Source organism: Puntigrus tetrazona, chromosome 2, assembly GCF_018831695.1.
Source record: "Puntigrus tetrazona isolate hp1 chromosome 2, ASM1883169v1, whole genome shotgun sequence".
In the NCBI taxonomy this organism is placed as follows: Eukaryota; Metazoa; Chordata; class Actinopteri; order Cypriniformes; family Cyprinidae; genus Puntigrus; species Puntigrus tetrazona.
The window spans coordinates 6,619,659-6,645,505 of record NC_056700.1 but is presented as its reverse complement, the minus strand read 5'-3'; the positions used below and the strand labels follow the sequence as shown (position 1 = coordinate 6,645,505).

General features: G+C 34.7%; 1 protein-coding gene across 3 annotated transcripts in view; it reads left to right on the top strand.

The window, feature by feature from the left end:
- The first annotated feature begins 827 nt into the window (after window positions 1–827).
- dis3l2 (DIS3 like 3'-5' exoribonuclease 2) overlaps window positions 828–25,847 on the top strand; it is a 44,634-nt gene continuing 19,614 nt past the window's right edge. For 2 of the 3 annotated variants that reach the window (XM_043216657.1, XM_043216650.1), the window contains exons 1-11: window positions 828–928; window positions 1,758–2,381; window positions 4,795–4,931; window positions 13,135–13,188; window positions 15,053–15,154; window positions 16,697–16,838; window positions 17,952–18,040; window positions 22,598–22,827; window positions 22,924–23,097; window positions 23,193–23,272; window positions 23,377–23,489. In XM_043216657.1, the coding sequence (XP_043072592.1) occupies window positions 1,763–2,381; window positions 4,795–4,931; window positions 13,135–13,188; window positions 15,053–15,154; window positions 16,697–16,838; window positions 17,952–18,040; window positions 22,598–22,827; window positions 22,924–23,097; window positions 23,193–23,272; window positions 23,377–23,489 (1,740 nt within the window). In that variant the 5' untranslated portion in view covers window positions 828–928; window positions 1,758–1,762. The remainder of the gene's footprint in view (window positions 929–1,757; window positions 2,382–4,794; window positions 4,932–13,134; window positions 13,189–15,052; window positions 15,155–16,696; window positions 16,839–17,951; window positions 18,041–22,597; window positions 22,828–22,923; window positions 23,098–23,192; window positions 23,273–23,376; window positions 23,490–25,847) is intronic. The other variant, XM_043216664.1, reaches the window with a different exon arrangement.

Genomic DNA, 25,847 nt, shown 5'->3' with positions numbered 1-25,847 from the left:
TTATTGTAATGCTGTATTGAGTGATTTTTCTGTATGCTTAATAAACAAACTTCAGATGGTCCTAAATGCAGCAGCTAGAGTCCTTACTAGATCAAGCAACAAACAGATACACTCTGTCAGTTTGAATTTAGATTAAAGACACATCTTTTTAACTTAGTCTACACATAACACACTAATACGCTTTTATTGTTCAAATCCGATAAAGGATTATTAGGCTGCATTAATTAGATAACCCAGAACCGGAAACACTCCTCATAAAACACAATGTACTCATTACATCCCAGAGATGATGTTCATTGGAGACCAGAGCACCTAGATGTCCCGTGGACAGATCACCAGAACCAAAGATTTCAAAGATTACAACTATGAGTGGTACTTTTTTATATGAAACGCATGGACTTTATTACAAGTGACAGCTAGTTAGTTACACATCTATTTATTCTTTTCAACTATTACTCCAAATAAATATGATGGCACTTTCAGTTGATGCAGTTGATGTAAAAACTACTTTTTTTCTATTTTGCTCTATACAGAGAATACTATTACTCGATATGCTACCAGAAATCATTACTACTAACACCAAAACATATTGTAAAAACATTGACTTTAGACATGCAACATGTATAGTGGCAGAGTCACCCTAGTCGTTTTAATGGCAATTCTGGAGCTGCCACTGGGGTGGATAATATGAACACTGGGACGCAGATCTATGTCGTCCATCTAAGTAGTGTTTTTGAGGATCCATTTCGATAGATGGCGCTATTGAAAAAATGTCCTAAAACTGCTGTCATGAAGCTGTAGCCTCAAGAGAACTACAAATCCCATGAAAAAAATACAGCGTACCCCGGAAGGAATGGTGATGTGGTTCAAACGTGTCGGGTGAATTTTTTTTGCAACTGCTATTCATTCTGAAAAACAGCTATAGATGGTGAGTAGTTATTTATTATGTTTATGCTTGTTACTATAGCTTTCCATTGGTATACATGTGTTTTTTTAAGGATATTGCGTGTACCAGGATGTTGTAAACGAATAACGTTAGATCGCCTCGCACTTTAGTAAATCCTTTCATTGATAAACCATGTTTACTAAACTAAAAACATGAAAAAAGAGTCCTGTAAGGGTGTTTCGTCAAATTCTTAAAATCCATGGGACCCACACTACTTTGCACATTTTGTATGTTTATCTTATCTCACATGGTTCATAGAATTCTCTCAATGAGCTGATGATGAATCAGGTGCTTTAAATAAGGAAGACATGCAAAATGTGCAGAGCAGTGGGTCCCAAAGACTGGTGTTAAGAACCATAGATCTCTAAACAGAGAATTAATTAAGTAATTTAAATATATATTTAAAAATTACATAATTTTACACAATATTTGACACGTTTTGATTCCATTTCTACATCAGTCAATATTTTACTACTCATTAAGTTTTTATTATTATTGTGTGTATTATTATTAAGAGAGTGTGTGTGTGTGTGTATATATACAGTATATATGTGTATGTACTTTATGTGTGTGTATATGTTTTTGTAAGTTTTGTAAGAGTACTTTTTTATTTTGTACAAAACTCTGTCAATGTAGCACGTTCTTGTTATGAAACATAAGAACAGGCATAAAACATTATTTCAGTCATTACATTTTTTTTTTAAGATAGAGTGTGTCATGATTTGTTAATATGATGGCTAGTTTTTGATATGCGAAACAAAAGCCAGTTCCATTAACCGGGTGTGACCACTGACATGTTGATTCTTTGCAGAGACTATGGCATCTTCACCTAAAGTCAAGAGAACTGCTAAACCTAGAGATGGTGTACAAAATCTCCTCAGATCCCAGAAGGATGCCTATGCCAGACTTCTGAATCAGCATCAGAATGGCAAGTTTCGTTCTTACTTGCAAGAGTTAGCGAAGCAGCAGGTGGAAGATAGCACATCAGCTAGCAGGTCTGGGATTGTTGTGTGCAAAAGAAAAAAGGGCAATTCAGAGTCGTATTCTGTTGATAGCTTATCTGCTCAGCAAGCCTCCCTTTGTTTGTACATGGACAAAACCAGCTATCAGGTGACATGCGCTGAAGACCAGGGCATAAAATCTAGCATGCTGGAAAAGCACGCCAGAATGGAGCTACCTAAGGCTACTGCAACCAAAAAGGTACCCTCAATACTGCAACACAAGAGAATTGAAAAAGATCTGGTGGGATCTGAGGAAGGTGAAAGTCAACAGTTGAGCTGTTTGTGTGAGGAGGAACAAGCAAAGAACAAATCAAAGAAGAAGAGATTAAAAGGAATTTTAGCAAAAAAAGGCAAGGGAGAATGTTGCCCTGAGGTTGACCCCATTATTGCTGGGAAATCACCAAAAGAAACCATCAAAGCTCCTCAAACACAAGGTACTGCTTACTGAAATGTAGAGCCAGTGTCTCACAAACAATTTCTATCATATATATATATATATATATATATATATATATATATATATATATATATATAATCATGGGTCATGGGTCAATCTTTGCAGGACTGTGAAGAGTGTACAAAGTAGCACATATAGCAATAGTGTGAAAATTAATAGCACATGACAGGCACAATACCAGTGTAAAAGTATGCATTGGTTCAATATGTGCATCACCGTTTTTGAAAGGCTCCTTTTTTTTGATAGTCCACACTACAATGTTAAACATGCATTTACTTTAGAGAGCGTTTTCAATACAAGCGTAGTATTACTTGACAAAGACACCATCTCTGTTTGTATGGAAGGCCAAAACGGAGATAAAGATGAGTTTTTAAACTAAAGTGTGGACAAGGCCTTAATGTATTTTAATAATAATAATTTTGTTTAAAGAAATATGTCACCCCAAACTAAATTGTCAGCTTTTCATTCTCATGTTATTCCAAATAAAAGTTCTTTGGAATTATAAAATATAAAAGGTATTGTAAAATGTCAAAGTGTTTAATTTTTTGGGGGGGCAAATAAGTCTTTATGGTCTCATTCAAATTTGGCTTTAATCTGTATGGGTTAGGGGAATCACACCCAGCTGCTGCAGCCTTTTGTTGGATGTCTGTCAGACTCATAAAAAAATGGAAGAAGGGTTGTAATTCAAGCTAAAAGTAAACAACACACACACACACATATATGGCTTCAAAGTTAATATAGTTAATATACAGGTTCTGGTCATATAATTATAATATCTTTAAAAAGTTTATTTCACTAATTCCATTCAAAAAGGGAAACTTGTATATTATATTCATTCATTACACACAGACTGATATATTTCAAATGTTTATTTCTTTTAATTCTGATGATTATAACTTCTGACAACTAATGAAAACCCCAAATGCAGTATCTCAGAAAATTAGAAAACTGTGAAAAGGTTCAATATTGAAGACACCTGGTGCCACATTCTAATAAGATAATTAACTCAAAACACCTGCAAAGGACTTTAAATGGTCTCTCAGTTCTGTAGGCTACTCAATCATGGGGAAGACTGCTGACTTGACAGTTGTTCAAAAGACGGCCATTGACACCTTGCACAAGGAGGGCAAGACACAAAACGTCATTGCAAAAGAGGCTGGCTGTTCACAGAGTTCTGTGTTCAAGCACATTAATAGAGAGGCGAAGGGAAGGAAAGGATGTGGTAGAAAAAAGCATACAAGCAATAGGGATAACCGCACCCTGTGAAGGATTGTGAAACAAACCCATTCAAAAATGTGGGGGAGATTCGCAAAGAGTGGACTGCAGCTGGAGTCAGTGCTTCAAGAACCACAGACGTATGCAAGACATGGGTTTCAGCTGTTGCATTCCTTGTGTCAAGCCACTCTTGAACAACAGACATCATCAGAAGCGTCTTGCCTGGGCTAAAGTACTGGACTGCTGCTAAATGGTCCAAAGTTATGTTCTGTGATAAAGGAAATTTTGCATTTCCTTTGAAAATCAGGCTCTCAGAGTCTGAAGGAAAAGAAGAGAGTAACATAATCTACGTTGCTTGAGGTCCAGTGTAAAGTTTCCACAGTCAGTGATGGTTTGTGTCTCATGTCATCTGCTGTTGTTGGACCACTGTGTTTTCTGAGGTCCAAGGTCAGCGCAGCCATATACCAGTAAGTTTTAGAGCACTTCATTCTTCCTGCTGCTGACCAACTTTATGGAGATGCAGATTTCATTTTCCAACAGGACTTGGCACCTGCACACAGTGCCAAAGCTACCAGTACCTGGTTTAAGGACCATGGTATCCCTGTTCTTAATTGGCCAGCAAACTCTCCTGACTTTAACCCTATAGAAAATCTACGGGGTATTGTGAAGAGGAGGATGCGATATGCCAGACCCAACAGAACAGCTTAAGGCCACTATCAGAGCAACCTGGGCTCTCATAACACCTGAGCATGCCATGCCGCATTGCTGCAGTAATTCAGGCAAAAGGAGCTAAGTATTGAGTGCTGTACATGCTCATACTTCTCATGTTCATACTTTTTCGTTTGGCCAAGATTTCTAAAAATCCTTCTTTTGTATTGGTATGAAGTAATATTCTAATTTTCTAAGATACTGAATTTGGAATTTTCATTAGTTCTCCGTTATAATCATCAAAATTAAAAGAAATAGACATTTGAAATATCAGTTTTTGTGTAATAAATGAATACAATATACAAGTTTCACTTTTTGAGTGGAATTGGTAAAATAAATCAACTTTTTGATTATGTTCTAAATATGACCAGCACCTGTGGCAAACCATGGCAAAACCTTGAAAAAAAAAAAACTTTTTAATTTCATTTTATTCCAAATCTAATCTGTTATTGCCTTTCTTTTCACAGCATCAAAAGAGAACTTGCCACAAAACAATAAAGATAAAGGCGCTAAAGGTGGTAGAGGGTCCCAGAAGCAACTGTTTGAGCAGTACATGTGCACAGAGGATGTTTCTGCAGGCCTGAAGAGAGGGGAACTCATAAAGGTAATACAGTACTTGTAAAGCTATTCATTTGAGTAGTTGCTTCACAAGTTGAGCAATGAGCATTTTCTGCAGCGTGACATGTTTACGTTTTATAAGACAAACTATCTATCTATTTTTATATATATATATATATATATATATATATATATAAGGCTGCAGTTTCTTAACAACATTGACTCTTGCATCATTTACAGTCAGGTTATTAGCAGAGAGCAGCAGAACTTGCAGAAATTTCAAGAGCGGAATTGCGGCTATTAATAATAATTCTACTCATTACCTCAGGTTCCAATGTAATGTCACATTTGTACATGCTTTTGAGTCTTTATAACTCGCTTGCATGCTCATTTTCTGTGCGCTCATAAATCGCGATAATGGGAATGATGGCTTTAAATATTAAGAGTTTGCATATGAGATATTGATTTAAAACGTATATACATAATAACATATTCATAAACAACTTCTCCATGACTTATGGCTCTATATAATCAATGAAATTTTAAATGTTCTAAATAAAGCGACAGCTCAGCTGCAGATCTAACTGCAAACACAGCAGTGTTTCATTCATGAACCAATGTGCGCTTTTGAATGAATTTAGTGAGTCAGTGATTCACGATTACCCATTCATAAAGACACTTGCTTCATTCCTAAATCAATCAGCTGTTCGAACTAATCAATTTAATGAATTAAATTGAATGGAATTGCCTCCCTCTAGTGTTTTCAGTTTTATTTTTAGTGTATTTCAGTTACTTAAATCTTTTAATATTTCTGGATTTAAAACATTAATCACCACATGAATATACCAATTTTAATTGCACTCATACCACATCTGAGCCTCATATAACATCTGAAAACCTCTGCAGTACAATGTTTTTTTTAATTGTTCTGTTACCAGCTAGAAAAAATATTAGCAGAAACACTGCATACATTTAATAAAATTAGAGTTCCAGCTCCAAGTTGGTGCTTCTTCTCTTCAGGTCACTTAATATATTTTCTATAGGGTTTAGGTCCGAGGACTGGACTGGCCATAGCTAGGGATGATATGATTATAAATTTTGTTGGAACGATTATTGCATGAGAAATAATCCTAGGTTTATGATTATAAATATTATTTTTTATTTATTAATTTCAAAGTATTAATAATGTACGATCACATGAATAGTCTTTACATATTAAAGTGTTATTTATTGCTTTTTGAAACCAAAATAACACCTTAACCAACAAAAAAATTGTAAACAAAAGTGTCTCCCATTGGAATAAAATGAAGTGAAAATAATAAATGAAAATAGATCAAAAAAGTTTTTTTTCTTCACATTTCTTTTGGAACTGGGGTAGAGAATTTGGAAACATTGAGAAAAATTTGTTCACCATGATTTTTACTTATGGATAATGCTACAAAAGGGATAGTAAATAACAATGTTAATAAAGTTATTAGTGATTAATATAATATAATATGTTTGTGCTCTTTAGCAGCATTTACTTATGGCAATGTTTAAATGACACCTACTTGGTGTACCCAAAATGGTCCTATACTATCAACAGACATATTTCAGATGGAAATAAAGGATCGCTGTTTGGCTCCTCCCACAGTTAATAATTAGTGTAGTGGTCTGTGTCTCTAACCTCGGTGGTCCGTGTCTCTAAGCATGTCATTATAAACTGGTGCTCGGCTAGTGTAAGTTTTGAGTTACTTTTGTTTCATTCCGTGTAAAAGAAGCACTTGATTTAGCGGAACCTTTGCGATGAATTACCCGTGATTTTAAAGCATGGTTAACTGCTTTATCCCTAGCCATAGCAGATGCTTTGTTTTGTGCTCAGTGACCCATATTTGTTTTTGAGGTTTGTGTTTGGCCAATTGGACATCCAGGAGGCCGCAGGGCTGCTGGCCAAAGATTATGTACATACATTATGTACATATCATAATACAGGTTAGAGTTTTGGGAGGGGGACTCACAATCTCTCCCACTATTGGAGGTCAGCAGAGTAGGGTGTTGTTGGGGTCCTCAGGCTGTTCTCCATTGTCAGCAGTTCCCTCTGGGGCTTGCAGGCTGCGTGGCAGCAAACAGTAGGCGCTCAAACCCTGGACAATTCTGCCCTGGTATGACTGGTACCGGAAGATCCTTTACAATCCTCACATCCACGGGCCAGGAACTGGGGATAGCGGAGATGTTCACCCTCCGGGCAGGCACTTGTTGGGTGTCCCCGTGCACACAGGTGATTGGTATATAGCTCCTACTTTCTCCTACGTGCAGGACTATAATGTGATAAGAGCTCATTCAAGTATTGAGGAGCTAAACCATTCAGGGCTTTATAGGTAATTTAATAAGATTTTAAAATCTATCCGATGTTTGATAGAAAGCCAGTGCAATCTTGACAGAACTGGGCTAATGTGATCATACTTCCTAGTTCTAGTAAAGATCTAGCTGCTGTGTTTTGGAATAGCTGAAGTTTATCAAGCGTGCAGAACAACCACCCAATAAAACATTACAATAATCTAAGCTTAAGGTCATAAATACATGAATGGATATTTCTGCATTAGATGTTGAAAGCATAGGTTGTAATTTAGATATATTTTTAAGATGGAAAAACACAGTTTTACAGATTCTGGAAACAGGAAAGATTGCTGTCAAACAGCACACCTAGGTTCCTAACTTTCATTCAGGGCCTGGGCTTATATGTTGTTTGTCTTGCCTGTGATTTGTGGAGAACTGGACTGATAAATTTAGCCACGAGGCTTTGCAAGACGCAGTGGATTGTCAGAATATGAAGAACCTGCTCCTTCAGCGCAGCGGTGAAACCACGGTACCTGCCAACCATAGAAGTGGCAACATCAGTGATTGGGATTGACTTCTATAAATATGCTGGAAGTGCAATAAATATGTTAAAAATAGTCTGGCCCTTGGTGTCTGTTTCCAGATATTTGGAAAACAAAAATTCCTCTGCCATCTCATCACTGTTGGAGGAATTAGGCCATCAAGTTGTTAAATGTGGTTGTCCACCTCTGCTTCAACGCCCATTTTATTTATCCTGCATGCCACGGTGTCATTGCTGAAAGGAATAGATTTCATCACCTGTGTGAGATCACGCTGTATAAGGGTAGAAATTCCCTCTTTGATAGCAGGCATCACCAGCTTCTCTCTGACTGAGAATGTCTGTCCAGATCAGCAAAGAGATGTTTTAAGACACTTAGCTTACTACCATTTTGGGTGGTAGCCCTAGCGAAAAGACTGCTGATGATTCTCCTACCATGCTTATCTTTTAGGGTCTGAAAGAACACTCCTTGTCTGGGTGAATCTTCATAATGTGCTCCTTCAGATGTAAAGGTTTCATCACTTCATTTGGGGGAAAAAAATACTAACAAAAAAATTCACACAATAAACGCATTGGAAGTTGTACATTTGTTGGGAGAAGGTATGGAAGCAAAGTTAACGTATTACGTAAACTGCTGTCTGCATTTTTTTAAATTAAACACTTAAAAATAAAATGAAAGAATAAACAAATCCTTTATCAACTTAACTAGAACACAAAAAAATTAAATAAATCCCTTTTAAATGGACAAATTAATAGATATTTAAAACTGTTCAATCAATTCATGATTTAAAATGTACAAAACTTAAAATAAAATAATAAATTATGTATTAAAGAAAAGAAATTAAAACAAATTTTAAAACAAAGTGAGCAGTTGTCTTTTTTTCTGTTTGCAAATAAATTCAAACTAAAATATGCCAGTAGACAATTCCTCCATTTGGGCAACCAATCAGCTTTGGAGTCTTTCCCACATGTCAGTCAAAGAAGATATGGGCTGTTACAGACGTGGACAAAATTGTTGGTACCCTTTGGTCAATGAAAGAAAAAGTCACAATGGTCACAGAAATAACTGTTATCTGACAAAAGTAATAATAAATAAAAATTCTATAAATGTTAACCAATGAAAGTCAGACATTTAAAAAAATAAACTCACGAAACAGGCATGGACAAAAATGATGGTACCCCTAGAAAACACTGAAAATAATGTGACCAAAGGGACATGTTAATTCAAGGTGTGTCCACTAATTAGCATCACAGGTGTCTACAACCTTGTAATCAGCCATTGGGCCTATATATATGGCTCCAGGTAATCACTGTGTTGTTTGGTGATATGGTGTGTACCACACTCGACATGGACCAGAGGAAGCAAAGGAAAGAGTTGTCTCAAGAGATCAGAAAGAAAATTATAGACAAGCATGTTAAAGGTAAAGGCTATAAGACCATCTCCAAGCAACTAGATGTTCCTGTGACTACAGTTGCACATATTATTCAGAAGTTTAAGATCCATGGGACTGTAGCCAACCTCCTGGACGTGGCCGCAGGAGGAAAATTGATGACAAATCTAAGAGACGGATAATCCGAATGGTAACAAAAGAGCCTAGAAAGACTTCTAAAGAGATTCAAGGTGAACTTCATGCTCAAGGAACATCAGTGTCAGATCGCACCATCCGTCGTTGTTTGAGCCAAAGTGGACTACATGGGAGACGACCAAGGAGGACACCATTGTTGAAAACGAATCATAAAAAGCAAGACTGGAATATGCCAAACTACATGTTGACAAGCCACAAAGCTTCTGGGAGAATGTCCTGTGGACAGATGAGACAAAAATCGAAGTTTTTGCCAAGGCACATCAGCTGTATGTTCACAGACGAAAAAATGAAGCATATCAAGAAAAGAACACTGTCCCTACTGTGAAACATGGAGGAGGCTCTGTTATGTTCTGGGGCTGCTTTGCTGCGTCTGGCACAGGGTGTCTTGAATCTGTGCAGGGTACAATGAAATCTCAAGACTATCAAGGAATTCTAGAGAGAAATGTACTAGCCAGTGTCAGAAAGCTTGGTCTCAGTCGCAGGTCATGGGTCTTGCAACAGGACAATGACCCAAAACACACCGCTAAAAACACCCAAGAATGGCTAAGAGGAAAAAATTGGACTATTGTAAAGTGGCCTTCTATGAGCCCTGACCTCAATCCTATTGAGCATCTTTGGAAGGAGCTGAAACATGCAGTCTGGAAAAGGCACCCTTCAAACCGGACACAACTGGAGCAGTTTGCTCATGAGGAGTGGGCCAAAATACCTGCTGAGAGGTGCAGAAGTCTCATTGACAGTTACAGGAAGCGTTTGATTGCAGTGATTGCCTCAAAAGGTTGCGCAACAAAATATTAAGTTAGGGGTACCATCATTTTTGTCCAGGTCTGTTTCATGAGTTTATTTTTTTTTAATAATTCTGTTGAAGCATGGTTGAAAAACAATGTCTGACTTTCATTGGTTAACATTTATAGAATTTTATTTATTATTACTTTTGTCAGATTAAAGTTATTTCTGTGACCATTGTGAGTTTTTCTTTCATTGACCAAAGGGTACCAACAATTTTGTCCACGTCTGTATAGGACTGTAAAATCGTCCCTATTGGCCAATCAGAGGCTTTTATGTTAGTCACCACTCACAAAATGACAGCTTTTTGTCCCATTATGCAAGCGTGAGAATCGTTTTATTATTATAGTAAAATGACACAATAAGTGATTTATTGTGCAGTATAGAGAGCTTCATGTATTATTGCAAGATCAATGTGAATTAAAACAAGTGACTGCTTTTAGTGAAACAAGCACTTTTTTTTTTTTTTTTTTTTTTTTTTTTTGTGACTTAATATTTACAGATACTAGTCCATATCATGATTTTGATTGAAGTGTAATCACCCATTTTAGTTTATTTAAAAATTGACATTCCTTGTTAAAAATTAAAATCATAGGGCCCTATATTTGTTTAGTTTTTTTGTTTGTGCTTAAAAGTCCTAAAACTGCTGTGTTTAAGAGGATTTAAGGGAGCTGTTTTGATCTTTTTAAATTTATCAAGGTAAAATGGTTATAATATAAATCTAAATAACATAACACACATTTTAAGCATATTAAGTTTTTGCGATAGTACTTTATTTCAATCGCATGTTCATTTATTTTTATGTGCTTTAGATAAATATGAATAGATCATTTCACATGTTTGAACTGAGGTAATAGTGATCTGTCGCAATGCATTAAAGAGCCACTAAATGGTATTTATGGTTTCAATTTAAGTCAAGTGAAGTGGCTTTTTATTGTCATTTCAACTACATATAGCTGTGCAGTACATAGTGAAATGAGACGTTTCTCCAGGACCTGGTGCTACATAGCCACATAATTTCTTTAAAACGAAGTATGTTTTGTCCATCCAATTAAAATTATAACTTGAACTGAGTGAATTTTTAGCGCTTTAAAGTGCTGCATATTGTTAAACATGTATATAAAAGTCATTAAAAAATAAAATGAATGTTGTAATAACATTTCACTGTTTCTGATACAACACCATAGTTATAGTCAGCGTATAATCAGTGCTGTTTGATCCATCAGTCAATCAATCACTTTTATATAGCACTTTTAACAGTACAGATTGCATCAAAGTACGGAACAGTAGGAGAATACAATGATAGTGATGTATAATGAGATTGAACAATTTTTTTCAGATTAAACAATTGAATGCAAAGATCCTGTTATCAAATCGACGATAATCGCTAGAAATGAGGTGCCCCAACTAAGCATGACAGAGGCTACAGCGACAAGGAACCAAACCCCCATCCAAACAGAATGGGGAAAAAAAAAAAACTTGGGGCCAGTTCTCCTCTGGCCGGACGCTCAGCACTTAATTTTCAGGACTATAATGTGTGTGTTTAATGTTCACTCAAGTATTGGGGAGCTAAAACATTTAGGGCTTTATAAGTAATTAAAACAGATTTTAAAATGTATGCAATGTTTGTAAGGGAGCCAATGCGGTGTTGACAGAACCAGACTAATATGGCCATACTTCTTAGTTCTAGTGAGGATTCTAGCTGCTGTGTTTTGGATGAACTGAAGTTTGTTTATCATTGCCCAATAAGGCATTACAATAATGTATGAATTAACATCTCTGCATTTGACGTTGAGCATGGGTCATGATTTGGATATTTTTGAGATGGAAAAACATGCTAGAAAGGAAAGATTGCTGTCAAACAGCACACCTAGGTTCCTAACTGATGAAGAAGAATTCTTATTGTTATTGGCGGCCTATAAACAGAACAGCCATCAAGTGTTAGTGTTCTAGATTATTACATGTGGGGTTTTGGGAAATTAGTATCTCAGGTTTTTCCGAATTTAGCATTAAGAAGTTATTCATCATTCTGTTTTATAACGACTATGCCATTCTGTTAGTTTCTCAGTTTGATGTGTATAACCATGAAAAAATGCAGAGCTGAGCATCATCAGCAAAGCAGATGCTAACACCATGTCTCCTGATATTTATCATATCTGATATTTGATATTTACCTGATATTTAGCTTTATCAAAAAGGTGTAACTTATCTCAAGTATAGATGGAACAATGCACTGTCAATAAAGAAAAAACAAACAGGATTTTAACGTCTTCTATTGTGAAATTTCTGAGAAACAAGTTTGCACCAAGCATGTAGTCTCTGTCATTTATTTGCATAATTTTTGTCACATTCTCTACCCATCTATTCATGACTTCCTGACATGAAATATATCTTCTGGAGATTAAAAATGTATTTCTTCAGATAACACATTGCAAATTGTTACATAGACATGATTATTTCCAGTATCATGTTTCAAAGCATAGCTTTGTAAAGTATAGTAAGTATAAGTATAGCAGAATAGTTTCCAGTCACTGAATATGAATCTAAATACATAATATAGGGTTGTATTTTGATGGTTTTTTTTCCTCTTTTTTTTGTAATTTTTATCAACTCCCAGACAGTTTCATTATCAATGTCTAGTAAATGTTTATATATGTTTGTGTGTGTGTGTGTGTATATATATATATATATATATATATATATATATATGTATATGTATATGTATATATATATATATATATATATATATATATATATATATATATATATATATATATATATATATATATATATATATATATATATATATATATATATATATATATATATATATATATATATATATATATGTATATGTATGCGTGTGTGTGTGTGTGTGTGTATGTTTAAAAAAATAAATAACACAAGTGGACTAAAATTGTGCCTAGGCTCATGATGATCACTTATTCTGTAGAGTAAAATCTAAAAATTGGCAATTTAAACAATTGGCATATTTTTGATATTTAAATGTCTTTCTTGTTTTTAAGGGAGTACTGAGAATAAACCCTAAGAAGTACAAGGAAGCTTTTGTCCCATCTCCTGTGAGTATTTTTCATCCTTGCACATACTATTGAGCAGTGTGCCCTTAAGATAAACATACTGAACATTAAGTTGTGGTTAGAATTATTACTGAAACAATCTTCCTCACCATGCATTTTTTCTAATCCCTCTAATTTACAGTGAGAGTAAAAAGTATTTGATCCCTTGCTGATTTTGTTGGTAAAGACATGATCATTCTATACTTTTAATGGTAGATGTATTCTAACATGGAGAGACAGAATATCAAAAAGGAAATCCAGAAAACAACTTTAAAGAATATATATTAATTGATTTGTATTTCATTGAGGGAAATAAGTATTTGATCCCCTAGTATGCATTAGGAGTTCTGGCTTTCACAGACCAGTTAGACACTCCCAATCAACTTGTTACCTGAATTGAAGACACCTGAATCAGAATCAGACGATCAGACAGATTCCAAACTCTCCAACATGGGTAAGACCAAAGAACTCTCTCAGGACCTCAGAGACAGGATTGTTGACCTGCACAAATCTGGAATGGGCTACAAAAACATTAGCAAGATGCTGGGTATTAAAGTAACAACCATTGGTGCAATTGTGAGAAAATTTAAGAAGTATAACATGACCATCAATAAACCGGTCTGGTGCTCCACAGAAGATTTCACCTCGTGGGGTGGCAATGATCATGAGAACTGTGAGAAATCGGCCTGGAACCACACAGCGGGAGTTAGTGACTGAACTCAAGGCAGCTGGGACTACAGTCACAAGGAAAACAATTGGCAGCACTTTGCGCCGCAATGGATTAAAATCCTGCAGTGCCCGAAAGACACCCCTGCTTAAGAAGGCACATGTGAAGGCCCGCTTAAAGTATGCCAATGATCACCTCAAAGATGTACAAAGTGATTGGGAGAAGGTTCTGTGGTCAGACGAGACCAAAATTGAACTAGTTGGCCTAATCTCTACTCGTCATGTGTGGAGGAAGACAAATGCTGCCTATGACCCCAGGAACACTGTGCCCACCATCAAGCATGGAGGTGGAAGCATTATGTTTTGGGGGTGTTTCTCTGCCAAGGGCACAGGGCTACTTCACCGCATCAGTGGGAAGATGGATGGAGCCATGTACTGTGCAGTCCTGAGGGACAACCTCCTCCCCTCTGCCAGGAAGTTGAAAATGGGCCGTGGTTGGGTCTTCCAACATGACAACGACCCGAAGCATACAGCAAAGGCAACAAAGGAGTGGCTCAAGAAGAACCACATTAAGGTCATGGAGTGGCCCAGCCAGTCTCCGGACCTCAATCCAATCGAAAATCTATGGAGGGAGTTGAAGGTCCGAGTTGCCAAGCGACAGCCCACCAATGTTAATGATTTAGAGAGGATCTGCAAAGAAGAGTGGGCCAAAATTCCCCCTGATATATGTGCTAACCTTGTGGTTAACTACAACAAACATCTGTCCGCTGTGCTTGCAAACAAAGGCTGTGCCACCAAGTATTAAGTGCTTTTGGCTAGAGGGATCAAATACTTATTTCCCTCAATGAAATACAAATCAATTAAAATATTTTCTTTTAAAGTTATTTTCTGGATTTTCGTTTTGATATTCTGTCTCTCCATGTTAGAATACATCTACCATTAAAAGTATAGAATGATCATGTCTTTATTAGTGGGCAAACCAACAAAATCAGCAAGAGATCAAATACTTTTTACTCTCACTGTAACGTCTACCACCTCCTATTCTTTTTTTTATGTAAGTGCAAAAGTGTAAACAATAGATTTATTTACTTTTTTGCATATGTTTCTTAATTGAGGACAAACAATTTTGATAACAATACAAATACATCTTAATTGTGAATTGCAAGTGTTATTAAATTTTTATTTTTTTTTCTTGGTACAGGATGGGTCAGCTGATATCTTTCTGGATGGGATTGCAGCTCGTAACAGGGCTCTCAATGGAGATGTTGTTGTTGTGAAAATCCTTCCCCTTGAACACTGGAAGGTACTTTTATTTGTTAAAATTTAAGCACATTTCAATAAAGTAATTAAATAATTAAGTAACTTATTTGATCATTCATTCTATCATGTTTCCTTGCATGGCTTTGTTAAAGCCAGTTTAGCAGTATAGTTTCTGGTCACTGAATAGTAATTTCATTTGAACTTTTAAGATTCTCTGAATTTCTTGCCAGTTGCCTAGGCTCTAAAGCAGCAAAGCATTCCTGCACAAGTACAATGCCACTCTGCCATATTTTTTTTTGTGGAATTTGGATGATTTTTGGCCAGCGTCTTTCAGATAGTACCTATGAAAATGCTTTGATAATGGGGCCTGGGCTAAATGCAATCCAGTTCTGATTGCTGCCAGTCCTGGTAGACTTGGGATGCTGCTTAAATTAATAAATAGTTCAGCATATACATAACATTTTGCTTCTATAGAAACAGTAATGGTAGCCATATGCCATTAGAATTTGTGTTCTTAAAGTCTAAAATAGATATCGCTCAAACATGCCATTAAAACATACATAATTTATTCAGAGAAATAACACTCACTGCATAAGTTATAGAGTTAAGGCAGAAAGCTTTAAACAGATGCATGATAATCTTTAAATTTCAATACTACACAGAACAATATATTAACACACGTCTGTATTGTGTAATTACTGTATAATCAAATTAATTTCAGATATTAATACCAGATTTTTTTAGCTTAATATTTTCTACATAATCATGTACATAAATATTTTGTTGAATCATTGCGTGTGCCAGCAAGTATGCAGCAGATACGCCCACTTTCAGCTTATCTCTATGTAAAAAGATCATAAACATTGCATATAACATCTGAAACAAAACTATCATTAGCATACACATATCTTAAAAAGTAATCCTTTGTGACTTAAATGCTTAATTTTTTTTTTTTTTTTTTTTTTTTTTTTTTTTTTTTTTTTTTTAAACTAGTTTTGCTGTCAGTTTTTTTACACACAGTGTTAAGACAGATTTATGTGTAAAAAACCTTGTTAAACTGAATTTTGCATCTAGTGTCCTTTTTGAGCATTTTAGTGAAGCTGAGATGCTGCTATGACACGAGGGGCAAAGAGCAGAAAAATGTGCCCTATTGTCCTCTGCTGCATTTAGCAACTCTGTTTGCATGGATTCTGAAATTGCAGAAATCCTTCACAGATATCTGCAGAATATGGATGACCATTATTTATAAAAATTTTTTTATAAATCCCTCTGCTCATTGTTGATTTGTTTGTTTCTTATTTTGTCAAATTGGCGAATGCCAAATTGGTTTTCAGTAGTTTTGCACTCTCATCTCAATGTTATATATTTTAGGTCATTTAAATCCAATCCAGCAAAGAATCTGCACTGTTCATACTATTATATATCAAATATAAATGTATATGTGTAGTATGTGCTTCTAGTAGTTGTAAAGCATGTGATGTATAATAATAATAATAATAATAATATAAAATGATAGATATCAATCTAATACATAAATGCATCACATTGATTAACCTGCATCATACTGTGAACACTATTTACACAGGCAGAAGTCAGTGGGGATATAAATGAGAGAACTTTAACCAATCAGATGGTGCCAAATGCTCCTGATGTCATAGTGGAGGCCCATTACAATGAAGACGATAAGGTGATTGGTAAAATGAAGAATGTCAGTCTCCATGATAAAGGTAATCAGATTTTACTACAGGTATAATGTTACAGGACATTCTGTTCACCCTTTATCCAAATTGTTTTTGTTTTTTTTAAATTGATGAATCATTTACTGTTCCATTCAGTGTTTTTGTAAGTGACATTTAGTAATATAATTTGGAGAACTGTGTGCCTTTTTTATAATCTCATTTTCCATTATTTCATTATTTTGTTAGCATTTCATTGGTTTGGTCAGTCAAAAGCTAGATTCATTTGTTAGTTTGTGTAATTTACTCCACCACAGTTTAGACGCATTACCCCAGGAATCATTTCTCACACTCAACTCCAGATAGCCTGCCTCCGCTGTGCGTATAGCAGAACTGAGGACAACATCCGTAAATTAACAACACCACGCTTCTCAAACAAGCTTGATCAACAGGCGATATGACCAGCTATAACACAGAAATCCCATCTACAACCTATATATAGCCACAGCTACGACACCTACTCAGTCAGCTTCAGCAGCTCATCACCCTGCCCTTGTCTCAGCATCTCTACACTCAAAATTTCTGAGGTCTCTACACCACTTAAACACAGCCAAGCATGCTCAAATATTGCCTTCCTTCAGTCTTAACCATCCTTCTTATTCAAGCTACAGTTTTCAACTGCTTATTTGTTACAGCTTGACCCCTTTCAGCTATTCATAAACACCCTCAAACTCATTTGTCTAACAGGCCACAGAACCCAGCTAGCTAGGCTAATACCACCTAACTTGTATATTGTGATGTAAAATGCAATGTGGCCGAAAATTTGGGTACACCCTGCTTTTGTGCCGGTGCACCAGTGCAAAAAGTTAGCCTAGAGCCCTGAATAATTATGAATTATGAGTTGTGCTGCTCAAGATTTGAACTAATAAAGCTCACATAATCCCATAATGTCAATCAATAGTAAGTTATTATAAAAATGTATGATCTACAGTAACAATACTTTTCCCAAACAGTTCTTTGGGCTGCCATAGTTTCATAATCAGAAGTGTGTTTCTTTAGCACCAAATCAACATTAGAAGGGTTTCTAAAGCATTATGTAACAGTCATTACATGGATGCCTTTTTTAAGATATATATACATATATATAAATTTTTCTCTTTTTAGCCCTTGTGAAAACTCAATTTGTCAAACATGAAAGTGCATTAAACGTTTCTGGAACAAGTTCAGAGAGAGCTATGCAAAAGACTGGACAGGTAAGTCATTTGTTTGAAAGGATATACAAAAAATGCTCACTTAAATGTTCACCCAAAAAATATCCTATATTTTATTCACCCCAAAAACAACCTAGGTGTGTATGACTTTCTTCATTCTGGCTTTATCCTGGCTCTTCCAAACTTGGTATTGCTGGTGGATGTTGACCATGATTTTGAAGCTCTGTAAATCGGATATATATTCACAAGTACTGCGTCAAAAAACTTTGAGTGGTATCATATGTCCTCTGAAGCAGATTGAGGCGTTTTTGTTTCTAGATTTAAAAATTTATTTATTTATGAGCAGCATCTTAACATAGCGACTTATACAATTGGTGTAAGAGAAAATAAAAAGCATAACAAGTGTAATTTCTACATTGTTTTAATTCTGAACTAAATTATTTAAAGTAAATTCTATATTAGCACTCAATTTAAGTTTGTAGAAAGTTAAGTTTTAACTTATAATTTACTAAAAATTATGTTTACAAAAATTAAGTATTAAAGGTATTAAAGTTATGATCTTGTTTTTCCCATCATCAATAATTAAAAAGGTCAAGTTTTTGAGTTATTTGCACTGTTTTATGGTTGCTTTTGTTGTTAGGTTTAGGTTCAGTTATGTTTTGTGGCATCTGGAGTTCCTCAAAATGATGCATGATGAGCACATGCCTATTCATTAAAGAGAAAACCCTTCAGATTATCGATAACACTTATATATTACTACCTTTTCTCTCAAATTTGTGATTTATTGTTTATTAATAGTTAGTAAGGTGTGTGTATATATAGGTATAATAGTAAGGTAGTTGTTCGGTTTAGGTTTTTGGTATAGGAGAAGAGATGTAGTATAATTATTACTACTAAAAATGCTAATATTTTATTACTAATATTAACTAATATTCTACTGAGTTACATGCTAATAAGCAACTAGTTAAGACTAGTTAAAATAAAGCCTTACCAAATTATTTTACCTAAGGTGTTTTTCCTTAGCCATCAGTTACCATAGCCATATTCTTTGACTCAAGCAAAATGTCATTACTGGTATGTGTAAGCATTTACAATGTAGATATGTTAGGTTGTGAGTTAGAACTGTGTAGGACACTTTTTGTCAGATGTAATGCAAACACATTTGAAAACTATGAAGTTCCACACTTTTGTAAAAGTTATAGAAAAAAATAAAACATATTCTTTATGTAGGAATTATCTTTGCATAAAATGACTAAAAATCATTAAATTAGTAAATGCAAAAGTGTGCTTAGCTTTGTTTTGTTTTTTTTTGTGTAGTTTTCAGGTGAAGAGTTCTTTCTGATTATGGATAAACATACAGTGGTCATAGGACATACAATGTTAAACATGCAATATTAATAGGAATTTATGAACAATTTACAGCATAAAAATAAAAGATAGTCCTTCTAGATTAAACTAAAAGTGTGATGTACTTTGTCCGATTTTTCTATGATCCTGTGTCACAAAGGCACATAGTATATCCTACCTCAAATTGAAAATGTGTCTGTTTTCTGTTATGATGGTTACACTTACAGTTTGACGTTGGACATTAAATATCAAGGAAGTCACAGACAGTTTTCTGTCTCTAAACATTTCTCCAGTAATGGAGTACCTGAAACATGTATCTATCAATGTGTTTTTTTTTTTTTTTTTATGTATATTTCACCAAACTTGAAGGACTGAAAGAGATTCAGCAACAATATACATTTCAGCTCTCAGCCATAAAATGCAAGTTTTTACTAAGATTATTGAGATAACCTCTTTTTTTTTTTTACTGTACCACAAAAATATTTTAATATATTAATATAAATATAAATATAAAATCAATCAGAGATCAAACAAATTCACAAATCGTAGAATCACATTTTCTTTGCACACAACAACACACATTGATCTTTTACGAAGGACAGAACACTTTGTTAACATCCATCTCAGTCTCACTTTAAGACATAACATCCAGAATTTTTCGGGCGGTTACACGGTTATCACTACTGGTGATAAACATGCTTGTCAAATTAGGCAATTCATATTTCAGGCGTCTTACAACATCCCTGTAGTTTTTGAGATAATTGAATCTTTGTTTGTAAATTTTACTTAATGCTTACCGTGGAAAGAACTCAATTCACCAAAATTAAAAAAACAAGAACTGCACATGTACATTTCACTCAGTCAAAACTTACTCATACAATGTAGCACTGAGGGGGAAAAAAAACATGCTATTAAAGCATGTGGTTCACTTGCAAACAAGTAGAAAAGTTCTTTTTCTATTATTCTTTTAAGATGACTTATGTCATCAAAGTGATTTTGTTGCAAGCAATCAAAACAGTGATGTTTTAACTCTCAACATTTAGCCTATAGATCAACCAGAACTAAACTGTTTATAGGTGTGACATGGGTGTGTGTCTTCCAATCCCCAAACAAAGCACATTCCCATTAATAAACATATAAAAAAACATCAAACACCGACTACCCCACAGTAGGAAACATGGTTCTGGTGTCTAGAATCAAATCTACCATAGTTGTTGACCTAAAACACAAACATGGAAGCCAAATGCCGAATATCCTTCTTTTCTTAAGGGGGATGTAGACTGGACGATAGGTGACAAATTGGTGATTTTTACACCATCAGTAAGAACCCTAACACTCCCCTATCCCCAGACGAAGTTAACAACAACAACATAAAAAAAATCTTAAAACCACAGCCATAAATTTACTCCTAAATCCATCAATATCTGATGGAAGGTTTTGATCTTGATTTATTAGTTACATTATGTAGCCTATTTTAAGTGTCGTTCAATAAAACCATATGATTACTTTTTAATACTTTATTTAAACCAGGTATTAATATCTCATCATTAGTTTAATATATAGAAATGTAGTCAATATAAAGCCTGTTTTTCCACAATTTTAGTGTATTTTTATTACTCAAAAATACCAGATTACCCAATTGTCATAATAATCAGTATTACTTTATTACCCAGATAATCATTAGTTACATCTCTAGGTTAATGTTTCAAAGTACAACTGCATTGTTCTGTTTTTTTGCAATTAAAAATGTTTTGTCATTGAAAATTTCATAAAAATAGTGTTTAAATGCTGTCTCGTACTAGTGAAACAAATATCTGTATTTTGTCTCATCCCATGAGCTAAACATTTCATTTCGGATTTTCTGTACAAACCGTGTACATACATGCATACATACACACAAATACATACGCATGTACACATACACATACACATACTAATATCAATACTACGACCTCCACAACAGATAATATTAATATTTACAGTAATAACAGAGATAACGCTGATAATAGTACCAGTAATGGTATAATATGCAAATTTGTGAAAAAGAAAAAAAGGATCATAGTTGTAGTCAATTGCATGGACTTATATACACGCATACATGTTTTATTATTTATTCTGGCAATGGCCTTATGCACATCCCTGAGAGCGCATCTTTGCTGACTTCGACGTATGATGAAGTTTATGACATGAGTCAGAAGTCAATTATTTAGGTTATATTTTTAAAACTGGAAATATTTTTGTTACAAAAACCCATCATTCTGCTTCAGAGGACATATCATAACAAATGCCCCCCTCTCGAAGACATATAGGTTAGTTTTGCGATGCAGTAATTGCGGATGTATCCAATTTACAGAGCTTCATAATCATGGCCACTATCCACCAGCATTACCAAGCTTGAAAGAGTCAGGATACATTTTTAAAAATGTAAAAAAAAGTCTCAAAAAAAGAAGGTGAATAATACACCTAGGATGGCTTGGGAGTGAGTAAAATATGCCCGTAATTTTCATTTTTGGGTTAACAACTCCTTTAACATTTTGTAAACTCAACCAATAGAACTAGCACTGTGCTAACATTTGAACTTAGACCCAAGCAACCAAAATTGTTCTACTGAAAATAGCAAAAAAGCTATTTCAGTATTCGGCCGAATAACCAGAAAGACTGAATAAATTATGGCGAACAAAGACATGATGTTCAAATATAGACGCATTCTCATTCTGCAAATATGTCGGCAGTGTAAAAGCATTTTTAAAAGTGTCAAAGAAAGACGCTATGATCATTACAAGCACCGCAGTGAGAGAACATTTTGCACTGCATTTTGTGCATTTTTTGTAATAAAAATTAAAATCTGCCATATTTTGTAATGTTTTGAAAGGATTCTCTTCTGCTCCACAAGACTGCATATATTTACAGCAAAAAATACAGGCCTGATTCAAGATTTAGTTTATTTTAAATTAAATTGTGCTTTGCTGGTATAGTTATATTTAAGAAATGTTTTATCAAGGAAAATTATATGACTATAGTGATAGTCACATTTTTTTTACCAACCTTGTGTCTTTGAAAAAAAATTATTTGTGGTCTTTGGAAAAATGTGCGTCACTGCAAAATAACTTGTATAAAAGAACATGTATTATGAAAGTAAAAGGGGTGAATTTTGACTTCATGATGTTGATAATACATTTTACTCCAAAATAAAATTATAGCATGACTTTATTTTTTGATATGTATAATTGTATATGCATGTTGTGATTTCAGGTTGTATTCATTCTTGAGCAAAAGCACTCCAGGGTATCATCTGGCTTTCTTAAATTTCTCCCCAACAAGAATTTTGCAATGTTCTCCCCTACGGACCATCGGATTCCAAGAGTTAATGTGCCTCTAGCAGACTGTCCTGCAGACTTTGTCTCCAGACCTGGGGACTATGAAAATATACTCTTTATCTGCCGAATAACACACTGGCCAACAGACAACAACTTTGCTGAAGGGTGAGATTTTGGTTACCAGTGTTTTCTCCATATTATAGGTTATACATTAGCAATCATTCTTAATAAAAAGCATTTTTTTTCTCTCTCTTGTTCTAGGCGACTTACAAAAACATTAGGGCAAGCAGGTGAAATAGAGCCAGAAACAGAAGGCATCATGACGGAATATGATGTTGATTTCTCAGAGTTTCCAGAGGAGGTCTTGAATTGTCTTCCCCAAGATCTGCCCTGGAGCATCCCTGCTCATGAGCTCTCTAAAAGAAGAGATCTCAGGTAACCTACAAACCTTTTCCAACTCTTCAGCACTTCTGACTTTTTTGTGCTTCATTTTTTTTAACTTCTTTTTCGCGTTTAATTTTCATTTTAAGAAAAGAATGTATATTTACCATCGACCCAGCTACAGCCAGAGATCTAGATGATGCACTGTCCTGCAAACAACTTTCAGATGGTATGTGTGGTTGCTTGAGCATTGGCGCTCATTAAAATATTCATTAAACTATAAAATTAGCTCTTTGATGATACAGTAATTGTTTTTTTCTTTTTCTCATGTAGGCAATTTTGAAGTTGGTGTTCATATAGCTGATGTGAGTTACTTTGTGGAAGAGGGAAGTGTCTTGGATCAAATCGCTGGTAAAAGAGCCACAAGTGTTTATCTTGTTCAGAAGGTACAAGTCCAAGTTTGATGTTCACTTTTCTGCTTTGCACTTTAAAACATTTATATTTATAAAAAAAAACATCTGTTAAATTTCTCCTTTTTTTGGAATTTTAAGTGTCATGAAACCCTTCTGTTTTAGCTTTGGTCTTTTACATCTTAGATTTGGAAAGACTACAGAAATAGGCATGTAAAGATATTGAAATGTGGTAGTGAAGAAGGTGGCAAGAAGGGAGTAAATAAAACAAAGACCTTAAACACCACTCATTATACATACAAATTAATATTAAAATATGAGCAAAGAAAGGAATAAAAACAATATAGGAGGTAGGGGAGGTTTTACCCACACTTTTCTGGCTCCCTGTAACATTTATGATTTAAGTTAAAATTCTTCTATTTGTTTTACCCTAAATGGGCTTCTTCATCTTTACATGCTACACCCTTACATGCCCTCAGGACTATAATGTGATAAGAGTCACTCAAATACTGAGGAGCTAAACCATTCAGGATTTTAAGATTTTTTTTCAAGATTTTAAAATGTGTCCAATGTTTGATAGTGAGCCAGTGCAGTGTTGACAGAACCGGGCTAATATGATCATACTTCTTGATTCTAGTAAGGACTCTAGCTGCTGTGTTTTGGACCAGCTGAAGTTTATCAAGCATGCAGAACAACCACCCAATATTATAACCTTGAGGTCATAAACACATGAATTAAAATTTCTGCATTTGAGAGCATAGGTCAAAATTTAGATATGTTTTGGAGATGGAAAGACACAGTTTTACAGATGCTAGAAAAAGAAAAGGTTTCAGGAAATAAAAAAAATAAATAAAAAATTATGCTTTGGCCATGAGATGCAAACTTTTAGTTTTTTTTATTGTTGTTAAAAAATGTAAATAATAATAACAACGTTATTAACATATAGTGATCATCTTGTGATGCCTTACATTTGAACTTGAATTGCTAGAAAACATGTTTACTATGTAGCCTATTTTTAATGTGTTTAACAATTGATGCAAGAGGAGCATGCGCATCACTGTTGCATGATTATGTTGGATAATACCAAAAGAAAATGCTGAAAAATGCATCTTGTCATTTATTTTGAATCCTGTAAGCATGCCTAAAGTTTGCATATTACATTTAAAAAAAAAAAAAAAGTCTGAATGTTGAAAAAATTATATTTTTTTAGTATGTGTACAGTATGTGGCTTGTCTGCTGGGTATTTCAGACTACTTTTAAGAGCATTTAATTTTTAAATCGCCACCCCCGATCCCAGCCTCCTTTCCTCACTTTTATTCATAGTGTGTGGGAGGTGAAAGGTGGTGTGTGTAAAACCACAAGGAATATCTGTGCTGAAACAGTGTCACTCATCTGTTGCGCAGTAATATTTTGTGAATTAAAAGTATAGGCCTACATGCAATTACAAAATACAATGTTCTGTAGTTTTTACATTTTGCGATACAGTAACCAGCATAGACCACTTCTTTCTCTTCCCATTATTATTCCGTACAATATTAGTTAAATTCTTGTTTTTTTTTTATGTGCTGTGTTTGGCCAAATAATTTCAGTTACCAAACATACTGTGCACCCCTAGCTCAAACCTTGTTTGTTGCTGATTTTGGAGATACAGACTCGAGGCAATCAGCTGGCGCTCAGTATCCATGTATCCACCTACAGCAGTCACTGATGATTCTGTAATGATGAAACATGAGTTCCAATTTGTTTATTCCAATTTGTATATATTTAACAGGCATTCACAGGCTTGTTAATCTACTTTCCTATTGTTTTGACTTTATACTCTAAATATTTCGACTTTATTCTGGTATTGCTACAGCTTTTTTCTAAAAATATTGTCTGTGACTTTTGTTGTTAACTTTGCACTAAAACACCATTGTACATAATGCTATTTTTTTTTTTTGTTTACTTCATCACAGGTTCCCACTTATGTCATACTCCGGGGTTTCTTTAAGTATTTATGCACATGGACACTTTTAAAATACGTATAAAGGACATGCAATACACAGATTAAATGCATTTATATTTACATAGAATAGAAGATATGGATTTTACTGCATGCTAACTTGCCTGTGGGCTTGCTTATAAATAATGCTTTTTTGCATAACATGTCTTACTAACGAGAAACTATGATTATAACCACAGGTTAAAGACCTGTACTTCCAACCACATTTGCTACTTAAGTTTATGAATACTAGTTTGAAATATTGTTTTCGGTAAGCATAGAATCATTGAAACTATGTTGGTAATGGCAGAATTTGTGACCATAGATGGCTAACGGTGCTTTAGGGAAATGCACCCCAAAGCTGGCCATGGTGTTTGACTTCAGAATGTTGTTCCTTGCACCACTTGGTGGAT